Genomic DNA, 22,344 nt, shown 5'->3' with positions numbered 1-22,344 from the left:
GAATCTCTAGTAACATCAACATCTCCATTTTATCGCCTCGACTATCCTGCTCCTGGCCAACCGGCCGCTGTCCTGCAGTGACTCCAGGTCCCAGTTCAAGCTGCAATGTGTGGCGGCCAGCTCCCCACACTGCCTGCCCCGAGACAGGGAACCAAGGGAGAGGCTTACAGCAGGGCCTCCGATTGGAGGGGCGGACCATCAGGGCGGGACCGGAATGGAGGCGTGTTCTAGGGCGGGTAAGGGGCTGGAGGCAACGACCCAGTGAGAGGCACGGCCAGGGGTGGGGTTGACCTGCATCCACAGGGAGGCCAGGGGCTCCTGACAGGTTGGAGGCGGAGACCAGACCCGAAGCAAGGCTCGCAGCCACTACAGGGGTGGAGGCGTGGTCTCGGGGAGAGAAACCAACTTAAGTGGAGGCCATTGGCTCTAGACCGCGTCACGCAGGGAGGGAGGGGGCACGCGTCGTGACCCTGCGAGTGCACTTCGCCAGGCCTGCCACCCGCCCAGGCGGATCCCAACCAGGCCCGAGCGCAGCCTGCAGCCCGGACTCTGGCGGCCTCTCCTGGTCTTGCATTCCAGAAACCAATACACAGAGGAGGTGCCTTTCTCAGGCAAGGGTTAGGCGGCCAGACTGAGGGAGATCCTTGGTTTTCCTAGTCTTCAACCACTGGAGGAGGGTCTTGGTGCTCCAATCGGAGAATGAATTACGCTCGGTTCATCACCGCCACGAGCGCGGCCAGGAAGCCTTCTACCATCCGAGTCATGAGTGAGTCCGAGCTGCGCCCCTCTCCCATGGGCTGAAAGTGGGGTTGGGGGTCCCCGCAAAGCGACTTCAGCCTGGGTGAACCTGGCTCTGCGCAGACTTGGCACAGAAATCGGGCTGGAATAGGCATGAGGGCAGTAAATCAGCAACAGAGGCCAGGCCGCTGTCGTGGTTAGAGTCCAGGGGCTCTTCTGGGCACAGGAGTCAGGGTTCAGCACAGCCTGCAGACGCCTGCAGAGTGGGGAGGGCAGGTCCACAGGACAGAAGGGGTGCAGGGAGCCTGGCAGGCAGGGAGGGGCCCAGTGGGGGAGGGTTTTCTGTTACTGTGGCCTCTGGTTTGTCTGGGTGATAAATCGGCCTTCTCAGTGGCACCTGTTGATTCCTTAGTTCCTCCACTAGTGAGGTCGGTCCAGACAAAGTCATCGTCTATGTTTCTTTCAGACTAGCATTCTTTCACTAGACATCGTTACACTGTAAAGTTTTATTGCCTTTAATGAAAAATACTGACCATCTCTGTTCATGAAAATCTTCACTGAAAGTGTTTCTTCTTCTCTTCCATATTTGTTGTAGCTGAAATATTGAGCAAGGCACCGAAATCTGTCATCTCCTTGGCAACTGGGGCGCCAAACCCCAACACATTCCCTTTCAAGACTGCTGTTATCACCATAGAAAATGGAAACCCCATCCAATTTAATGAACAGATGATGAAGAGAGCACTGCAGTATTCTCAGAGTGCTGGGTACTGATCAGTAGTTCAGCTGCTAACTTGTGTCGCCTCTATGACCCCGTGGACCGTAGCACACCTGGCTTCCCTGTCCTTCACTATTACCCAGAGTTTGCTCAAACTCATGTCCACTGAGTCGGTGATGCTATCCAACCATCTTATGTTCTGCCGCCCCCTTCTCCTCCTGCCCTCAATCTGATCAGTAGATAATTTAACTTAGTTGGTTCCTTTTCATGAGCAATATTCTACAGCCAGCTGATAAAGCATCCTGTGTCTTTTTAAACTGGACATTCAGCATTTATGAAGGTTTGGGGAAGAGTTTTCAAAGACTAATTAAGAGCAGCAATGTTTCTGACTGCTTAAGATCCCTAGTGACTAATTCTCATCCTTATATGAATAGGAGAGGGAGAAGTTTTTGGAAGTAGGTACCATTTGTGCTCAGACTGGAAAAAAACAGAGAGAAAATAGAGAAAACTGGAGAAAATAGATAGGTAAGGAAACCAGGATAGGAGAAAGGAGGAGAGGATGATGCAGGAAGCAGACATTTTAGGTCCTGAGAAAAAGTTTTAATGATTATGTTTCTATGCTAACCAGGCAGCTACGGAAATCTATTGCCTGCAGTTCAGATGTATTTAATTTCATAAAGGCAAATGGAACAAATATTCTAAGGCTTTCCTTAGCTGGTCTTCTTCCACTGATGAAGGGTAACTTACAGAGTGTCTATTAATTATATTTTATTAGTCCATTGCTTTGTGATGGAAGAATAATGCATGTTAGGAACATAACAATCATATATAATGTATGCCTAGAACATGCCTGCCAATGCAGGAGACATAAGAGATGCGAGTTCGATCCTGGGGTTGGGAAGATCCCCCAGAGAAAAAAATGACAACCCACCCCAGTATTCTTGCAAGCATAATCCCATGGACAGAGAAGCCTGGCAACCTACAGTTCATGGTGCTGGAAAGAGTAGGACACAACTGAGCAACTAACACATACAGGCTTTTCTTTCCATGATGCAAAGAACTTAGTGAACCCGGAACTTGAGGTATCCTACAAAATCTCCCTAAGGAAAACAAAAGTCAATAACATAGTGAATGCTCTAACGGAAAAGAAAAACTATAGGTTTTGGAATAAGAAAGCTTTAGATTCAAGTCTCAACTCATTTAACCACTAGCTGATTAATTTATGCAAATTTCTTACTCTGTAAGCTTGTTGCCTTGTATTTTAAGTAAAGATAGTAGTATCAGTGAAAGGCATTCAAAGATTTTTAAATTGAATATATAAAGTGCCTGGTATGAAGTCACCATTTAGTTGCTGTCTACTATTATTTGCTTTTCACTATTGTCAATTTTTAAATGCTTTTATGCTTTAGAATCCCAGAGCTGTTATCCTGGCTAAAACAGTTACAAGTAAAACTGCATAATCCACCCACCATCCATTATGCACCCAGCCAAGGACAGATGGACATATGTGTCACGAGTGGCAGCCAACAAGGTCTCTGTAAGGTAAGACTGGAGGGGAAGGGCACCCATGGCAAGAATCTAACATATGCACCCATACAGCCATCTCTCCCTTAACCACAGAGCAGCATGTTTTGTGGTTTAGGAAGTCTTCGACAGAATCATAAAGTGGAACTTGAAGACATTCACCAACATAATTCCTCTTAAACAGAAAGCCCAGAGCTCTGAGTCATTAGAACAAGATTCCCTGCAGCTTAGTGAGCCCAGCTCAGTTTCATGAGGCTCAGAGATTCAGGCCACATTTGAGTTAGGCTGTGCTTATGTCCGTATGACTTTTTAATTCTTCGAGGGTGTGTCCTGCCCCTCCTGAGATGAGGCCTCGTCCCTTTGCGTGTCTGCTGCTGTCGTCATCTGTGCCAGCTGCCTCTTGTACTCTGTCTCCCTCTTTGCTGCACTTCTCCAGATCTAAGGGTACGTCTGTGTCTGCGGCTGACTTCTCCTCTGGGTTAACGTCTTCTCTCTCTGTCTCTCTCTCTCTGTCTGTCTCTCTCTCTGCCTCTCTCCTGGATTCCAGGAAGTCCACAGAGATAACCACCACTGGGTATGCCCCCATTAAAGAGACAGTTCTCAGTTTCATATATCTTTTTCTCTTCTTTTTCTTGAATAATTAGTCCTGGATAAGGAGGTTCTGTATTAGTCTGCATATCTAGCTTAAATTATGACTCTTATTTGTATCAAACCAGAGTAGTTTTTCTTGTTCCTCTTATGTAAATGTGAAACCTATAATCTGGTTACTTTTAATGAATTTTAATTAAATTATTATTACAGAAAAATATATTGAAGTAATAACACTTTATAACTTCCTCCCTTTTTTATGACTTAATTAAGACAAAGACAAGGATAAGCTGCTGTTTGAGGTTTGTTTCTTGCTTTTTTTTGAAGAGAAATATATGTGATGCCCCAGACCAGTAGGAAAAGAGTTCTTTTCAGTAAAATACCTTTCCTACAAAGGTACACCATGAGCCTTTTTTTTTCCCCCACAAAAGATGCTCTGGAAAGTTTCTTCTTTGTCTGTCTCAACAATAGTCCTCTCAAAGAGGAAGACAGCACAGTGACAAAAACATTAGTTATTCACTGGCTTACAGCCTTGCAGTTACAGACACCTCCTGGGAATATGGCTCAATATTTCTTCCACTTTGCTCTCCAGGATAAATATAATTTTAGGTGCACAAATCTCAAATAATAAACAGCACTCACTCCTCATTTAGGATATGGGACTTTGTCATGTCCCCTTACCTATACAGGAAATGTTGGTCATGAGGTTTTTATCTGATCCAAGGACAATACATGGATTTGCTTGGTCCTAGGAGGGCCTGTAAAATGTAAATTAACTAACTTGTCAGAGGAGGACTGTGTTTGTCATAAAATGCCTAAAGCTCATAAGAAATAGTAAATGGAATATCCTAGGCCAGATCAGGAAAGCAAAGTCAGATCTTCTGTCTCAATGGATACTGGCCGTGCTGTTTGTCAAGAGCTCTGGGTTGCTAAAATGACACAGAGGAGAGGCCTGACCTGGGATGATGAAACATTCCAGGAGAGGAAAGGATGGTTCTGTGCCTTGTGTAAGATTAGTTGGAATGGACCCCTCTGATTCAGGCAGGGAAAATCTCTGTCTGGCTCTACTGATGTCCTGAGGCATCACACTGTCCTCAAGATCCGCTCTGATTTGCAGGCCTGGTCTCCCTTGACCTCCAAGTCTCCTGAGCCCTTGCTGAAACCGTCCTTGCCCTGCACACCCTGCAGTGTCCATGCTTCACAGGAGCCCTGCAACACTGGGCCTCAGACCTCTTCCCCTTCCACACACACCTCCCCTGGGCAACACACCAGGTGATCCTGCCCATGCCTCCATCGCCAGGCGCCCTCCACATCCACGTGTCCACTGCACCCACTGGCCTCATCCCAGGCTGTTTCAGTGGCACCTCACACCAAAACACACTCAGCTGCTTCTCCCTCAGAAACAGACAGCATAGGGGGTGTTTTCCAGTGAATGACACCCCTCCCATCACCTCCTTACTGTACAGCCAGAAATCCAGAGGTCCCTCCTTACCCCTCCTTCTCCACTTCCCCTCAGCCCACAGTCATGTCCCTGCTTCTGGTTTCCTGAATGCCCCTCAGTTCTCTTCAGCTCCACCACCCCATCCAGACAAGCCTTGCCTCTCACTGGGACTGCAGCAAAAACCTCCCAAATGAGCCTAAAATCTTCCCAGACTCCACCTGTATTCTCATTCCTCCTTGATATTTGGATTTTGCAGCCAGAATGACCTTCTATTACACTTTTCTGATCTCATGACTCCTGGGTCCCGCCCTCTACTTAAAACTCTCCCTGGCTCACTTGTCCAAAGGCTATGGGATGCTCTGTCCACTTACTTCTGACCTCCCTCCACTCTCCTCTTCACACTCCACCTCAAGTCACAGGATTCTTTCATTTTCTCAAATGTGTACGTATCGTCACCTCTTCCCTACCTCATTACTTCTTCAAGGAAGCCATCCCTGAATACCCCAACTCTCCAGAGTGCCCAAGTCCTCCTACAGTGAGCACTTAGAACACTGGCATCTTCACAGTAGTGCTTGTCACTGATTCTACATGTATATTTATCTGAGTAGTGTCTACCTCAGTGCACCAGCACTTTCATGAGGGTAAAACCATCCCATATAATCTTCACTTTCTCTCCATACATTACACAGGCCTGGCTTATAACAGAGACAAACTTTTTTCAAAGAAAGCATAAATGTGTTTAGGATCCAAATCAGTTGTGTTATTTTTCAGTGTAGAAGAGAGGTTGGCAAACTATGGCTTGAGAGCCAATGAGAATCATCCCTTGTCTGATCCTGTAAGTAGAGCTTTACTGGAACTCAGCTTACACACTGTCTATGACTGCGCTCTCATCATGGAGGCAGAGATGAGTAGGGGCAACACAGACACCGGGGCCACAGAACACGTCTCATGTAGTATTTACAGAAAACCTGCCAATGCCTGCTCTAGAATACTAGTGAGCTCAAAATTAAAAAAAAAACAAACCTCATGGGGGTTTCTATGACTGGAAATCATACTCTCCAAGCTAACTTGTGCTTCTTTTCTTAGGTGTTTGAAATGATCATTAATCCTGGAGATAATATCCTCATAAATGAACCTGTTTATTCAGGAACAATTCATGCTGTGAGTACACATTCTTACAAAAGGCCACTCTTTTTTATAGTAAATAAGGAGAAAGCACTGCACCTTTACAATTATCTGCCCACGGAAAAATACAATAGCATCTTTCTTTGTGAAGAAGTTTTAATAGAAGCAAAATATGCTAACCATAACTTCTGATATATATATTTCTTTTTACAAAGTTTAAGTGTAGTGGTGCTAAAATTCAGTTGTGTAAAATACTCTCCAGTGGTCTTAATATTTCACTTGAAATGCCTCTTAATTTACAAAGACATTTTTCATTACCGTCTATATTACCACATGTCTAAGACAAACCATATGTCAATGTAATATAACTAAACCTATCATGCTATGACCAGGACTTTCATATCTAGTGTTAATTATGGGACTCTACACCCAGAATAAGGAAGCGGATCACCTGCTCTGCTGGGCCCTGGTCAGAACGCAGCACTGTCTGGGGCACAATACTTCTGGATTGATGTGAACACAGCCTGGAGCACAGTCAGAGAGAAGCAACCAGAGTAACAAAGAATTAGAAATGAGACCGTACATTAAATGCTTTTAGGAACTATGCTCTTTTCCGCAGAAAGAGAAGATCCATGGGAACATGAGGATTGTCCTCAACTACATTAAAGTTAGCCGTGTCACAGAGGAGTTAGATTTGTCTGTGTATGTCCTTAGGTTGACAGAACTGGAACCAAAGTGTGGAAACTACAGGGAAGAAATTTGAACTCAATATAACAATTTATTAACCATCAGCTTTACCCTCTCTCTGAGGAAAAGAGCAAACCCATCACTGCAGGCGCTCAAAGAAAGCAGCCAGACACAAACAAATACTGTATGATTCCCCTTATACAAAATATATAAAACAAGCAAATTCATTTACACCAGAAGTTGATTAGAGGTGACCAAGGACTGGGGAGGGAGAAATAGGGAGTTGTTGCTTAGTGGGTACAAGGTTTCTGTTTAGAGTGATGAAATGATTCTGGAATTGATAGTGTCATAAGATGCACACATTGCAAACACAGTTATTGCCACTGAATCACACACTTTAGAATGGCACATTCTTTAGTAATACATAGTTTACCACAACTTTAAAAACTAAATAAAATAATTCACTTTTCTTCATGATTGGAGACTAATATTAATTACGTTTGTAAACCATACATATAAAACTTGCATCTATGTAAATAGCTGGATGCACACACACTGTCACATGCCGAAACAGAGATCTATGCCAGGCTCTGAGGGAACAGGCTGAAGTTCCGTGTGCAAGACTTCTATAAAACTGTGTTTGTGAACAAGGCCGCTACTATCAACTTCAGCCTCTGTAGTCGGTACAGTATTGAAATACTTGCACACCCCTTGGGGAGCCACGGCCCTGCTGCTCCTTGGTGCCCCAGCACCACCCTGGCTCCCCTGACCCCTCTCCTGAGACCACCCTGAACCCCCACAGTGCAGAGCTAATGCTGGCATGGCAGGGGGTCTCCAGGACCCCATTCCACCCTGCTCTGTGTCTGTTGCTCCCATGCTACACCACTTGTCCAATATTTTCAGTATCACCTCTGCTTATAGCTATTCATGTATTAGCATCACAGATGCTTTCTAAGATTGATTTCCTTTCTCAAAATCATTCCTTAATAAACACCTATTTTATGAACCAGTTCTAATCATAGTTGTGAAGATAAAGCAGCGTGGGTGTAAAGCTGAGGGCAGGTTTGTGTTTAAGGGTGTAAATGGTAACATTCTCCTTAGTGTAAGAACCCTTGGCACTGATATTTTATACTCAATCTCAGACTTGGTTTTCTCTGTGTACTTGACAGCTGCAACCCCTGGGCTGCAATATGATTAATGTTTCCAGTGATGAGCATGGAATTATTCCAGACTCCCTCAGAGAAATACTTTCCAAATGGAAACCAGAAGATTCAAAGGACCCCAAGAAAAACACCCCCAAATTTCTTTACACTGTCCCAAATGGCAACAACCCTGCTGGAACCTCATTAACAGCTGAGCGCAAAAGGGAAATCTATGAGGTATTTTCAAAGAAGGTGTTACGTACTTGCGTTCTTGTTTCCTTCTGACTCTTTAGAAGAGTGCTCTCAAGTTCCTTCTCTTATTAGCCCCTTGCTCTCAGTGAAGATGGTTTTTAATAAAAAGAAGCCATCTATGCCAGGGTCGCCACAAATTTAAACCCAAGAAATTACTACAGTCTGGTTGACTATGATATATTCCTTTCCCTTTAATTGATATTTTCATTGAAAGAGATGCTTTTCTTGGTGTGAGGTTACACTCACCTCTTACTCCCTTTTTTCTGTCTGCCCCTCCTCTCCCACCGCCAATCCATCCCGTGGCCCCCACCACCCACATTACCCAAACCCACTATCTCCTCAGCCACCCTCCCTTCCTGACCCTGGGACTCCTTCACAGAGCTCCTCCCCGCTCACACAACCCGTCCCCCAGCGCCGGCCCACCACCAGTCACTGAAATCCTTCCTACTCAAGTGTGGACCGACAGCCCCTCCTCCAGCCGCTTCCCCACCACACACTGAAAATAAAGATAAAGGTCCTTCACCTGCCACACTGATGGGACCTGGGCCTCTGCTCCCAAACTGGCGGCTCTCACATCCTTCCCTCTGTCCCTTAAATAGCCATGCCTTCTAAAAACCTCTGTCCCTAAAACACACCAAGTATTTTCTGACTCCAGGGCCATTGCTCCCTGCTCTCAGTCTAAACATCTTCTCTCCCGGCATCTGCACAACTGATCCTTCTGGTCAGCCTGAGCTCTCGTGGAGCTTCCCTGTCTCTCTCTCTCAAACATCAGCCTCTTTAACCATCTGCCGGGCCCTCAGAACCTCCCACCTAATCCTCCTCTGGTCACTATCTAGGAGCTTAGGTTCTGTCTTTACCACCAGAATGTAAGTTCTGTGAGGACAGAACCTTTAGGGCTGTTCCTGTCCTCCTCCTAGGACAGCGGGGACTGAGCAGCTGCTGGGATGAATGAATGAATGATTGAATGAGTACAAAGAACTATGATTGATTTCAAGTGATTTTCATCTTAGACAGCTCTTAACTTTAACCTTACTCTTACTTTATTTAACGTGTTTTAGCTTGCAAGAAAATATGATTTCCTCATCATAGAAGATGATCCTTACTATTTTATGCAGTTCAACAAGGTAAGTGACAGTGTCAACTCAGCCCACAATTAGAAGATGAGGGGTTGTTAATGCACCTGATTGGATATTAGCCTGGCTGCTGAATATTTTCATCTATGGTGTTGACTGCTTATTCCAGAAATTCCCTACTTTTAGAATAGTGGCTGGCTCTCTGTGCCAGGCACGTGGAGGAACATGTGAGTCAAGGTGAGGGTCATCTTGACTCCACATCCTGATCGTAGTTCCATAGACATGGTACCAGGGATGTGGAGTGGGTGTCTCCTGGGGTGTCAGCCTCAGTCTCTCAGGAGTGGCTGATGGGCTGGAGGACTTGGGAGCTGTGTTCAGAGAGAAGGCGGAGGGCTGTGCTCAGTCAGTGATGTAACTGAGCAGAGGAGGGCGTTCCTAGCATCATGCTCCCTGCCATCCCTGTCACGTAGGCACGGGAACTCACCTGCACAATAAAGGACTTCTAGATCCTTCCCCACTGTCCACGTGTACCACTGTCCCTGAGCATTGTTCCCTAGGAAATAACAGTAATGGTATAGACTCCAATGCCCGGTTCCTCAAAATCCAACATTAGAATTGCTCTCAGGGCTGCAGAGAACAGACACATGGATTCAGTCCCCACTACAAATCTACTGAAAAGAAACACAACTCTTGGCTTTTTGTTTATTTGCCTGACTATCATGTCTGCCTGCCACCCACCCTAAACACGACCATGGCCCCCTTCCCTGTGGGCATTTACTTTGAAATAAATGTGGCAGGTTCAGCATTGCACGCTGACTACATGGCTCATCTTCATTTATACTTTTTCAGGGTTTCTAGTTCTTCTAATGGTCAGTATTCCCTTTCTAAACAGCCCTGCATGCTAATGACCCTCTTGGTTGTGGTCTTTTCCAAACTAGTTTTCCTGGAATCCTGCCTGGAAAACTGTTCATCCTGGATCTCAAGCCTTGGGACAAGGAGGTCCTATGTGAAGTTTCCCCACTCTCTGCACAAAGTAGGGATACAGACTCTAACAGATATAAATACTGTATTTATCTTCCATTTCAAGCCCTGGGCACCGACATTTCTCTCCATGGACGTGGATGGGCGTGTCATCCGAGCTGACTCTTTTTCCAAAGTCTTGTCTTCAGGGTAAGGCCCTGGTTTTGCCTTCAGGCTGCAGATAAAGGTGACAGGGGCTGCCCCTCAGCATCTTTAGTGCAGACAGTTCTTCTCACTTAACATGCTTGTATACACTCACCTTAACACATCTATTTGATTATTACTAACAGATTTTCTCCTAATGCATCCCCACTGGACAAAGATCCTTGACCATTAAGCTGTACCTATAAGGGGACTGATCAGGTTTGGGTGCATGTACAGGAGAATTTAAAAATACCTCATCAGATATTCATTCTATTTTAAGTGTATAATTAAGTTTAAATGTGTACTTTAAATAAGAAGTAGTTTTACTAGAAGGTGTTAACTGTCATGAAATCAGTAACATGGTATTAATTGATAATGCACTATTGGTAATGTGCCTTTTCATTTTGAGCAGGTTGAGAATAGGGTTTATAACTGGTCCAAAGCCCTTGATTGAGAGAACTGTTTTACACATACAAGTTTCAACAATGCACCCCAGCACTTTTGCTCAGGTAATGACAGTTTATGAAATACAAATTTTTTGAATCACATCATAAAAGAAATAGATGTTGGCAAATAAGACAGAGTAAGGTGTCACCAAAAGAGAGATTACTGACTGCATCTCTAGCTCCACATGGACTAGCTAGACAGCACATATTTGCTCTAAAAGGCAAAAGAGATTTGAATGGACCTGTTGGTGTTTCAAGTGTAGACCAAGCCCCTTGAGAGTCAGAGATCTTACTCATCTTGTGTCCTGGCATCTAGCCCAGGAACCCCATAAAAACAGTGTTAGACTCAACAGGATGGAAGGAGTTTGGTGAAGTAACACACAGTTAGCTCCATGGTCCTGGAGTCTAAGAGCAAGGGTTCCAAACCTGCTAGTGGCCAGGTGTCTGCCTTCATTGCCCATGTGCTAACCTCCCTATAGACACCAGCTGAAAAGTATTTTAATTAAAAAACAGTAAAATTATTTTTGGAGATTGTATAAATTTCTTCACAAGCATTGAGAAATGATTGGACCCATCCCTAAGACAACCTTGAAAATCAAACCTTAAGGACAGAACTGCTACCTATGAAAGACAAAAGGGTAGTTTATGTAGAATGGACATTTGTTTGATATTATATATTCCACAAAGTGCAGATGCCCGCATGTTTTATCACCTTGGGGACTTTTCCCATATTTTCTGTATCTGTTATGAATCAAATTTCACTATCCATTTACAACATTTAGAACATCTATTCTGGATAAAAAAATCTCTGGAAATATTATATAACTTCATGCATTAACTGTATGTGTTTTACACTTAAAGAAGCCATCCAAGGGCAGCATTTATTGGGTAGGTCTGGGACTGGACAGTCTGACTTGAGTCCAGGCTCTGTGAGGAGCTGTGACCTCAGGAAAGCTCACCTCGTGCCTCAGTCTCTCCCTCAGTAGAGTGGAGACAATGACCTGCCTAATAAGGGTATTACAAAGACCAACTAATCTGAAATATTAATATATTCACATGGTACAGCAGTTTCTGACACATAGTGAGAACCTTATAAATATTTGTTATTTTTAATATTATTGTACAATAATATTATTGTTGTCACTGTTGTTAATCAACACTCTCATAAGTTACTGACTCTAAAAACTTGGTGCATCTCCTTGGTGTGGCTTGCACATAATCAAGAGTGATTTGCTTTCATTTTTGGCAAAAACACATTTAGAGTATGAATCTTGTTACTGTCTCATGCTTTTTAGCTCCTGGTATCACAGCTTCTATACCAATGGGGAGAAGAGGGCTTCCTGGCTCACGTAGACAGGTACTGTACTTGAGGTTTCATATTTTACATAGAAATGGACTTCACTTTATTAATTTTCATTTTTTAATTATTCCAAAATAATGGAAAAACCACAAAGTAGAAAGTTTACCACTGGACAGGTCAAAGAAATATGGTCTATTCCCTCATCAAGAATTCAGCATCTTCATCAAGATATAAAATAGATTCTTATAGATAGGACCCTCAGAGCCTTTTGGTTTCTGCAATCAGCATAGCAAACATATATTTTTCATTGTTTTCTTCCTCTAGGGTTATTGATTTCTACAAGAAGCAGAGGGATGCATTAATGGCAGCAGCAGACAAGTGGTTAAGTGGTAAGTGGAACGCACATCCTATCCTCGAATGAGCGGCAGTCCTTATATGAGTGAGTGATACCACAGAGTATTGTTAATAATCCTGGGGAAGGAAACAGGGTTCAGGAGTATTCTTGACAAGAAAATGTTACCCTATGAATAATCTTAGTAGTCATAGCACAGAGAAATAAAGGAAAACAATAGAATGGCAAAGACTAGAGATCTCTTCAAGAAAATTAGAGATACCAAAGAAACGTTTCATGCAAAGATGGGCACAATAAAGGACAGAAATGGTAAGAACCTAACAGAAGCAGAAGAAATTGAGAAGAGGTGGTATGAATACACAGAAGAACTTTACAAAAAAGGTCTTAATGACCTAAATAACCACTATGGTGTGGTCACTAGCCTAGAGCCACACATCCTGGAGTGTGAAGTCTAGTGGACCTTGGGAAGAATCACTACGAACAAAGCTAGTGGTGGTGATGGAATTCCAGCCAAGCTATTTCAAATCCTAAAAGATAATGCTGTTAAAGTGCTGTACTCAATACGCCAGCAAATTGGGAAAACTCAGCAGTGGCCACAGGACTGGAAAAGGTCAGTTTTCATTCTAATTCCAGAGAAAGGCAATGCCACAGGATGTTCAAACTATCACACAATTTTGCTCATTTCACATGATAGCAAGGTAATGCTCAAAATCTTTCAAGCTAGGCTTCAACAGTATGTGAACCAAGAACTTCCAGATGTTCAAGCTGAATTTAGAAAAAGCAGAGGAACCAGAGATCAAATTGCCAACATCCACTGGATCATAGAAAAAGCAAGGGAATTGCAGAAAAACATCTACTTCTGCTTCACTGACTATGCTAAAGTCTTTGACTGTGTGGATCACAACAAACTGTGGAAAATTCTTAAAGAGATGGGAATACTAGACCACCTTACCTGCCTCCTGAGAAACCTGTAGGCATGTCAAAAAGCAACAGTTAGAACCAGATGTGGAATAATGGACTGTTTCAAAACTGGAAAAGGAGTATGTCAAGACTGTATATTGTCACCCTGCTTATTTAACTTATATGCAGAGTACATCACATGAAATGCCAGGCTGGATGAAGCACAGGCTGGAATCAAGATTGTCGGGAGTAATATCAATAACCTCAGATATGCAGATGATGCCACCTTAATGGAAGAAAGTGAAGAACTAAAAAGCCTCTTCATGAAGGTGAAAGAGGAGAGTGGAAAAGCTGGCTTAAAAGTCAACATTCAGAAAACTAAGATCATGGCATCTGGTCCCATCACTTCATAGCAAATAGAAGGGAAAAGAATGAAAACAGTGATGGGGTTCTTGGGTTGCAAAATCACTGTGGATGGTGACTGCGGCCATAAAATTAAAAGATGTTTGCTCCTTGGAAGAAAAGTTATGAAAAACCTAGACAGCATATTAAAAAACAGACTTCACTTTGCTGAGAAAGGTCCGTTTAATCAAAGCTATGGTTTTTCCAGTAGTCATGTATGGATGTGAGTGTTGGACCATAAAGAACTCTGAGCGCTGAGGAATTCACGCTTTTGAAGTGTGGTGTTGTAGAAGACTGTTGAGAGTCCCTCGGACTGCAAGGAGATCCAACCAGTCCATCCTAAAGAAAATCAGTCCTGAATATTCATTGGATGGACTGATGCTGAAGCTGAAGCTCTAATACTTTGGCCACCTGATGCGAAGAGCTGACTCATTAGAAAAGACCCTGATGCTGGGAAAGATTGAAGGCAGGAGGAGAAGGGGGCGACAGAGGATGAGATGGTTGGATGGCATCATCTACTCAATGGACACGAGTCTGAGCAAATTCCGAAAGATAGTGAAGGACAGAAAAGCCTGGCATGCTGCAGTCCATGGGGTCACAAAGAGTCAGACACGACTGATGACTGAACAGCAGCACAAACCCTGACACAACTCGGCATCTTTGTATGAAGTCCATACCTGACTTCATCAAAGGATCTGTGGTTTTAAGAAAGATCAATTAGGCTAACAATCAACCAGCAATAACCTACTTAAAGCTAGATAACATCTGTTTTGAAAGGTTTTCAAAATTTTGCTCCATTGAAGAGGAACTGTTACATAAGTAGTATATTCCTTTTCTAACCTGACTCTGTAAAAACAAAACAGTACTATAGTACAAACTAAATGCAATCTAAGGTGGATTTCCTATTACAGATGATTTGCCTTGTAATTATTAACTTCATTTATCTAATATTTTCTATCACTAATCTGATTTCAAAATGGTTTAGATTTAATTGTCTGTTAACGAAGAAAGTAAAATGAATTGCATGACTTTAATTATACCACTGAAAATGCCTTTGGCAAGAATAATAGTAAATACAAAGTATCAATTCCTTATTTCCATCATATCTGCTTCCCTATGAAGTCTTATCTTTTTGATAAGAGTACTATTGTATCACTTCTATGGTGTTGAAAAAAAGGTTTTAATCCTCATCCATGTTTTTTTTTTTTCCTAAAGAGTAATGACTAAAATCAAAGTAACTCTTGTTCCTTCTTGGTTTCTCTGTGCTTATATTCAATGAAACAAAGCCTACAAATATACCTGAAATACCTGGATTTTAAGTACTTCTTAATTGTGCATTCATGCTGAATTGCTAAGTCATGTTCAACTCTTTCATACCCCATGGACTATGTCCATGGGATTTCCCAGGCAAGAATACTGGCATAGATTGCTATTTCTTTCTCCAGGGGATCTTCCCAACCCAAGAAATCAAATCTGCATCTCCTGCATTGGCAGGTGCATTCTTTATCACTGAGCTACCTGGGAAGCCCATACTTCTTAATTATTAGTATATTCTGATTTTAAAAAAAAACTTCATTAGACTTCTGAACAACTATATAAATGATAGGATTTATTGAAACACTAGAAGACTCTAGAAAGAGTTGAGGAATCCTCTCCTAAAATTGAAAGAGTGTCTTAGGGGCAGCTCTAAGGAAGGGAGGTGGGCATGACACTGGAGTTCCTGAATGGCCCTGAGACACACTAAAATCCTAAATATACATGAGTCCCCTCTCTCCCTTTCAAACGTTCCCCTTGCTTTTTGAAATAAAACTGTAACACTCATTTTCAGGACTCATAAAACTATGTATTTAAAAAAAATGCTATCCCTGAGGGAACTTTTTTGGAAATACTGGTTTACAGTTACTGCCACTGCTGCTAAGTCGCTTAAGTCGTATCCGACTCTGTGCGACCCCATAGACGGCAGCCCACCAGGCTCCCCTGTCCCTGGGATTCTCCAGGCAAGAACACTAGAATGGGTTGCCATCACCTTCTGCGACAGTTACTGCAGTACGTCATTTAAGCAATACAGTTGACATCATCAACAATGGCCTTAGGAAATATTTCTTCTCTTCTTCTCTTTGTAGGTTTGGCAGAATGGCATGTTCCTACTGCAGGAATGTTTCTATGGGTTAAAATTAAGGGCATTCATGATGTAAGAAAATTGATTGAAGAAAAAGCCTTTAAGAAAGAGGTAAAACGGGGGGTGGGGGGAAGCTATACTTTTTCTTTAAGGTAATATCTTAACAAAAACAGCGAGAGATAGATGTTTATTACTTCCCACAAACTCAAGGATGATTTTGCCTATCAGTTACGATATCTTATTAAGATCATAATAGATGGGGGGGGCTGTTTTTTTAATATGTACTTATTTACTTGGCTGCACCAGTCTTAGTTTCAGCATAAAAACTTCATTGTGGCATGTGCAATCTAGTTCCCCAACCAGAGATCGAACCCAGAGCCTCTGCACTGGGAGTGCAAAGTCTGAGCCATGGGACCACCAGGGAATTCCTGAGATGATGATAAATTTGGGGTTACAGAATTAGTCTCCTGGTCTAAACTAGGGGAAATAGAGTCATTCAGCTCAGCTACTGGTTAGCTTAGTGGCTAAGAGCACAGGCTCTGGAGCCACAGTCCTTGGGAGTGAACCCCAGCTCCAGCCCTGCCCTGATATGTGGTGCTGGGTGAGGTGTTCTTGCCAAGTCTCATCTGGAAAATGCAGATAACAGGAATCTCCCTGTTAGAGTTGCTATGATGATGACAAGCGTCAACATGGAGAAAACACTTAGACTAATGCTTGGAACATCGTAAATGCTAAGTATTGGGCATTATAATATTTAAAGTAGAAAGATTTTTTTCCTGACTATGAAAGTAAAGCATACTCACTGTAGCATCATACTTCATGAAAGCATAATGAAAAACTTTTAAATAGCCCATAGTTTTACCACCCAGATTTTATTACCATTTGTGATGTATTTTCTTGAAGAGTTTGTATATACGTAGTATTTTGGCTATGAAATTATTTTTTAAAGTATAGTTGATTTACAATATTACGTTAGTTTCAGGTGTATACCATACTGATTCAAAATTTTTGAAGGTTAGACTTCATTTAAAGTTATTATAAAATATTGGCTACATTCCCTATGCTGTATAATATATCCCTGTATCTTATTTATTTTATACATAGTAGTTTGTACATCTTATTCCTCTACTTCTATATTGCCCCTCCCTGCTTCTCTCTCCCCACTGGTAACCACGACTTTGTTCTCTATAGGTATGGGTCTGTTTCTTTCTGTTGTATTTATTTTTTAGATTCTGCATATAAGTGATAACATGGTATTTCTCTTCTTCTGAATTATTTCACTAGGCATAATACCCTCCAAGTCCATTCATGTTGTCACAAATGGCAGGACTTCATTTTCCTCTGGCTGAGTTCCAACGTATATGTGTACCACATCTTCTTTATTCATTCATGTTTGATGCACACTTAAGTTGTTCCTTTATCTTGTGTATTGTAAATAGTATTGGGGTGCATGTATCTTTTCAAATTAGTGTTTTCTATTTTTCCAGATATATGATTGGAGTGGAATTGCTGGATCATATGGCAGCTCTATTTTTAATTTTTTGAGGAGCCTCCATATTGTTCTCCATAGTGGCTGCACCAATTTACTTTTCCACCAACAGCACATGAGGGCTCCCTTCTCTCCACACCCTTGCCAACACTTGTTATTTGTGTTCCTTTAGTTTATAGCCATTCTGACAGGTGTGAGGTGATATCTCATTGTGGTTTTACTTTGCATTTCTCTGATGATTAGTGATGTTGAGCATCTTCTCATGCATTTGTGGGTGATCCACATTTTTTAATCAATTTTTTAATATGGCTATGCAATTGTTTTAAATGATTAAAATTACACAGAAAAGTTTACATCCAGCTTTTTTTACTTAAAATTATCCTGCAAGGGTTGCTTCTGGGTTTTTCTCTCCTTTTATACTTAAATCGTAAGTATACTTAGATTTCATTCAGGGGCATTGATTACACTGAGAAATCTAAACTTTTTTGTCTGGCTTTCCAATTTACCAAATAAATTATCCTTTCTCTATTAATTAATTCCTTTATCATGTTTGTCACTCTTTACTAAACACCCAGATCTATTTCCAGTATACCTTTTTTCTTGAAGCAGTGAGTACAAAAGAACAGACTGTTGATATTAGCCAATTCCCATGCTAGAGCATAAGAGACAAGGCAGTCTAGAGGTCAGAGCTGGGAACTGGCTGACTGGACCTGAGACCAAATCCACTCCCCTGGGAAAGTCATTCACCTTCTCTAACTGTTGTACTTGAGCACAGGACTATGCTTTATGAATTTTTTAATGCTAATGACAGCACATAGTAAATGCTTAATAAATACTTACATGACTCAAAGAAGTGCATTTTAGTATAATAAGTCAATTTTATAACATTTTGTTTGCTTTCTTATCAATGCCATAATCATCTGGAACATTGGATGAATGGCTATTAGCTAGGAGCTAAGGATACAGATTTCATATTTTATTATAGTTTTTTTCAGTCCCCTTCATTTATTCCATATTCCCTGTTGCATGTACCTTTAACTTTTCTAAATAATCACCAACTTTATCACCACTCTGTTAGTCTAGATTTTGACCATCTTGGAAGGAAATTACTACCACTTCCTCCTTCTCTACAGAAATTTGCTTCTGGCACATTCCAAAAGAGTCCCACAATATTGAGAGAAATGATGGTTTTCATTCTAGATGCTTCCCAGGTGGCACTAGTGGTAAAGAACCTGCAGGAGACGCAGGTGTGATCCCTGGGTCAGGAAGATCCCCTGGAGGAGGGCATGACAATCCACTCCAGTATTCTTGCCTGGAGAATCCATGGACAGAGGAGCTTGGTGGGCTACAGTCCATAGTGTCACACAGAGTCAGACACAACTGAAGCAAGTTAGCACGTCAATCAAGACACAAAACTCATCTTCTGCCTTGAAATCTTCTCCCCAGAATGCCCCAGATCATTTCATTCCCACCTCATCTAACTTCAGCAGAGAGGTCCCAAATTTACACCATGTAACAACAAGCAGTTACTTGAAACTTTGAATGTCATGATTGTACTAGACAACCATCTCAAAGACTAACCCAGGTTTATTTCTGACTCAGGAACAATTTTCAAAGACATGGTCTGCAGGCTCCTCTGCTCCTGCCGTGAGTCAGAGACCTGGGTTCATGCCACCTTCTTGCTCTGCATTCTTGAACACACAGATCCATGATGACTGCACACTGCAGAGGGCATGGTGGGTCACACAGGGAGATGTTCAGGGGCCAGGCTGAGAAGGAGCACTAACACATCCCCTCTCCTGGCTGGGATTCAAGCACTCAGCCACAGGCATCTAGAAAGAGGCTGGGAACAGTGTTTTCATGGCCAGGAAGCAGCAGACATGTGCTTTAGGGCAGTGAGCTCTCAGCCACAGAGGTCACCAAGTAGAACAGGTGTCCCACCATTTGGACACAATTACTTGACATTTTTATTCCATCACTATGTATTAAGTGTTACCACCTCTTTGAGTGATCAATTTTCTTTCCACTCAGGGCCTCCACACTCTATATCTTCTCCCTGGAGGACTCTTCCCTTACTTTTTGCTTGACCAACACCTACTTATCTCTCAAGTCCCAACTTAAAGGTCACCTCCAAATTTGATACCTTAAAAAGAGGTTTGGATTTATTTCACTTTTCTAGTTACATTAAATATTTATACACTTTTCCAGTTTCTATGCTTTTAGTTTTGTTTATTGTAAGACATGAAGAATTTTTATATAAATTGATTTTTCTCTTGTGATTTCTTTAATTGCTTTTAAACAAAAAGTCTTCCCCTACTCAGGTTAGATTTTCCTCTATTTTTATTGTCCCTTTAATGGACTATCACCTATTTTCCATAAACTTCTCTCAGATATTCATGCTTCCGGGATGTGGTTTCTACATTGATAGTTCAGCTCCTTGCCCCTACTTCAGAGCATCCTTCTCTTCAGCTTCTCCAGAACAGATGGACTTGGTGAGTACCACATTCTCTTTAGAGAAACACTAGATATCAGTTTATTTTTTGTGTTCATTTTGTGAGTTACAACGTTATTTGTTGTCTTCCTTGTTTTCTGAAAAGCGAGAATAATTGGAAAGTCATAAGTTACCATTCAAAGAAATTGCCAAACTTCTTTAGAAAAACGATGAGAGCAAGTTGCAGTTGAATTTTTATTGTCTTCATGAAGTTTTCAGACCAACTCAACATTGTTTGCAGATTATCAGCATGTTACAAAGAGAAACTCTTCCACTCTTTCATGGAATTAACATGAGCCAAAAGTATAAATTCATTAAGTCATCACTCTATCTCTGAAGTAAAAATTTAGCAAAGGTCAAATAAAATAATATTAATGATTAGAGTTAATTAATTGATTAATCACAAAGTCCATCTTCAACCAAGAAAACAGGAAGCAAGTTCCTAGGCACTGACTGGTATGTAGGGAACTCATAGAAGAGCCATAAACTGAGATCCAGTAACTGTAAGAAGAGTGTATACATATCCTTGGAAATGGGTTGTCTCTGGGTGTGTTCTTGATTTACTTGCTTTCTCACATCATTAAATATGCTTTTCATAAGTTATATATGAATAGAGTTGGACAATTGAAACTATACAGAAGGCATATGCAAGTGAGAGAGTATACGCAAAAACCAATTTGTGTTGTGACAGAAAAAGATGATCTTGAGGGAATAAGAATTTTAAAAAATTCCTGGGACTCTGATATGCTTCCATCTTCATATATCAGTGGACATGATGGCATCTGACTCAGATAAAGCTGAGGTTAAGCCTGACCTTACGCTGATCTCAACCTAAAGATGGACTCTCTTTGTTTGAATTTTTAAAGTTATGACAGGCTTTTCCTAAATGGTATCCTAATTTTCTTAATTCCTCTCTCTGTTCTATTTTAGGCCTTTCAGAGATTGGCCCAACTTATAAAAGAATCTTTATGAAGAAATCAAACTCTTCATAGCACTCATGGATTTTAGATAAATTATTTCTATATTTCAGCAAAAAGAAACAATCATTGGTGCTAGATTTACAGATAGGGTTTCACTAAATATGTCATGCCTGTAATAATTTAACTACACAACTTTCAAAGTGCCCTTGAACCCATCAGATCTCAAAAACACATTTATAATTCATCCATACCTTTTGATAAATATTCAACCCACACAGTTAATTTTATCCTGGATTTTATTGTGAAGAACTCTGTATTCACTTTATAATTTCCCATAAATCTTCTTTGAAACTGACATTTTATAGTAAATTATTCATAGGTCAATAAGTTAAAAATGGCATATAATGTGAACTTTATCTCTTTTTAAGGAAATGTTATGAAAGCTTCCACCTAGTACAGTAGTAAAGAATCTGCCCACCAATTCAGGAGACTCAGGTTCAATCCCTGGGTTGAGAAGATCCCCTGGAAATGGTAACCCACTCCAGTATTCTTACTGGGAAATCCCATGGACAGAGGAGCCTTGCGGGTTACAGTCTATGGGGTCACAAAGAGTCTGACATGACTGAGCACTCACTTACTCAATGAAAGCTGATTGTAAAAGTTGTTAGAATTTGACCATTATGCATAATTTTCAGTAAGAGTATCACAGACATTATATAATATAAAAATCTCTATAACATGAAATTCCAAAACTAAACATACCTAAAGATGTTCCTATTAATTCTGAGGAGGAGAGATTGAGGACTTTGAAAAATGTACTACATTGTATTTTATGATTCTACACAACTTCAAAAACACATTCTTACCAGTTCTTTGATTTCAAGCTACTGCATACCTTTGAGGTACTCAGGATATACTTTTTAATTATTTTCTTTCTCATCTTTTATGATCTTTATTTTCCCATCTGATTATTAAAAATATGCTCATGTAATTTTTCAAATAACCCAGGAAATGTAAAGAATAAAGTAAAAGCCACTGCCTGTCTCACTGCACCATTTATCATCCATCCTTTTAGATATTTCTGTGCATGTACATGTAATATATAAAAGAATAGGATGTCATTAGGACAGTATCATAAACACCCTGTATCTGTTTTCTGTTGCTATATAACAATTTACCAGCATTCCAATCTAGTTATTGTAAAGCTATCAGGTCTTTAAGGAATTAGGAAGTATAGGTCACTGTCATTCCCAAGATCCTTGTGTATATAAATATCTCCATCACAGTTATTATTTTTCCACCATGTGAATGAGCTGGAGTGTTTGGTCCTGGTGGTCATCACTATAGCTATTTCAAGCTGACTTAAAATGAGCAGCTGTCAGAAAGCACAGTGACAGGCAGAATAAACCCAGAGGGAACATGAAGATACACACAGTAATCAAATTGACAAAAATTAAAGACAAAGGATATTAAAAG

General features: G+C 41.3%; 1 protein-coding gene across 2 annotated transcripts; it reads left to right on the top strand.

The window, feature by feature from the left end:
* The first annotated feature begins 474 nt into the window (after positions 1 to 474).
* LOC145507868 (kynurenine/alpha-aminoadipate aminotransferase, mitochondrial) lies at positions 475 to 21,920 on the top strand. 2 transcript variants are annotated; one of them, XM_081495363.1, is made up of 13 exons: positions 475 to 766; positions 1,334 to 1,502; positions 2,863 to 2,995; positions 6,093 to 6,167; positions 7,988 to 8,197; positions 9,271 to 9,336; positions 10,373 to 10,455; positions 10,862 to 10,958; positions 12,191 to 12,252; positions 12,520 to 12,584; positions 15,973 to 16,079; positions 19,848 to 19,949; positions 20,879 to 21,920. In XM_081495363.1, exons 1-13 carry the CDS (start codon positions 700 to 702, stop codon positions 20,918 to 20,920), a joined length of 1,278 nt encoding a protein of 425 aa, XP_081351489.1. In that variant the 5' UTR covers positions 475 to 699; the 3' UTR covers positions 20,921 to 21,920. The 2 variants fall into 2 exon arrangements, with proteins under 2 accessions (XP_081351489.1, XP_081351494.1); XM_081495368.1 differs by lacking the exon at positions 20,879 to 21,920 and adding an exon at positions 20,055 to 20,321.
* Positions 21,921 to 22,344: the final 424 nt, after the last annotated feature.

This window comes from Giraffa tippelskirchi, chromosome 1 (assembly GCF_054371585.1).
Source record: "Giraffa tippelskirchi isolate mGirTip1 chromosome 1, T2T-mGirTip1v1.2.pri, whole genome shotgun sequence".
Lineage (NCBI taxonomy): Eukaryota > Metazoa > Chordata > Mammalia > Artiodactyla > Giraffidae > Giraffa > Giraffa tippelskirchi.
Note: the sequence above shows the minus strand (reverse complement) of the source record. Positions and strands in the feature narration are given on the sequence as shown.

Bases quoted from the DNA above. Each gene is read 5' to 3' on its own strand.
- LOC145507868 (XM_081495363.1), top strand. From the start codon at position 700: ATGAATTACGCTCGGTTCATCACCGCCACGAGCGCGGCCAGGAAGCCT. The intron at 1,503-2,862 runs GTACTGATCAGT...TTTATGCTTTAG, and splicing joins CAGTATTCTCAGAGTGCTGG to AATCCCAGAGCTGTTATCCT. The intron at 12,585-15,972 runs GTAAGTGGAACG...TTCTCTTTGTAG, and splicing joins AGCAGACAAGTGGTTAAGTG to GTTTGGCAGAATGGCATGTT.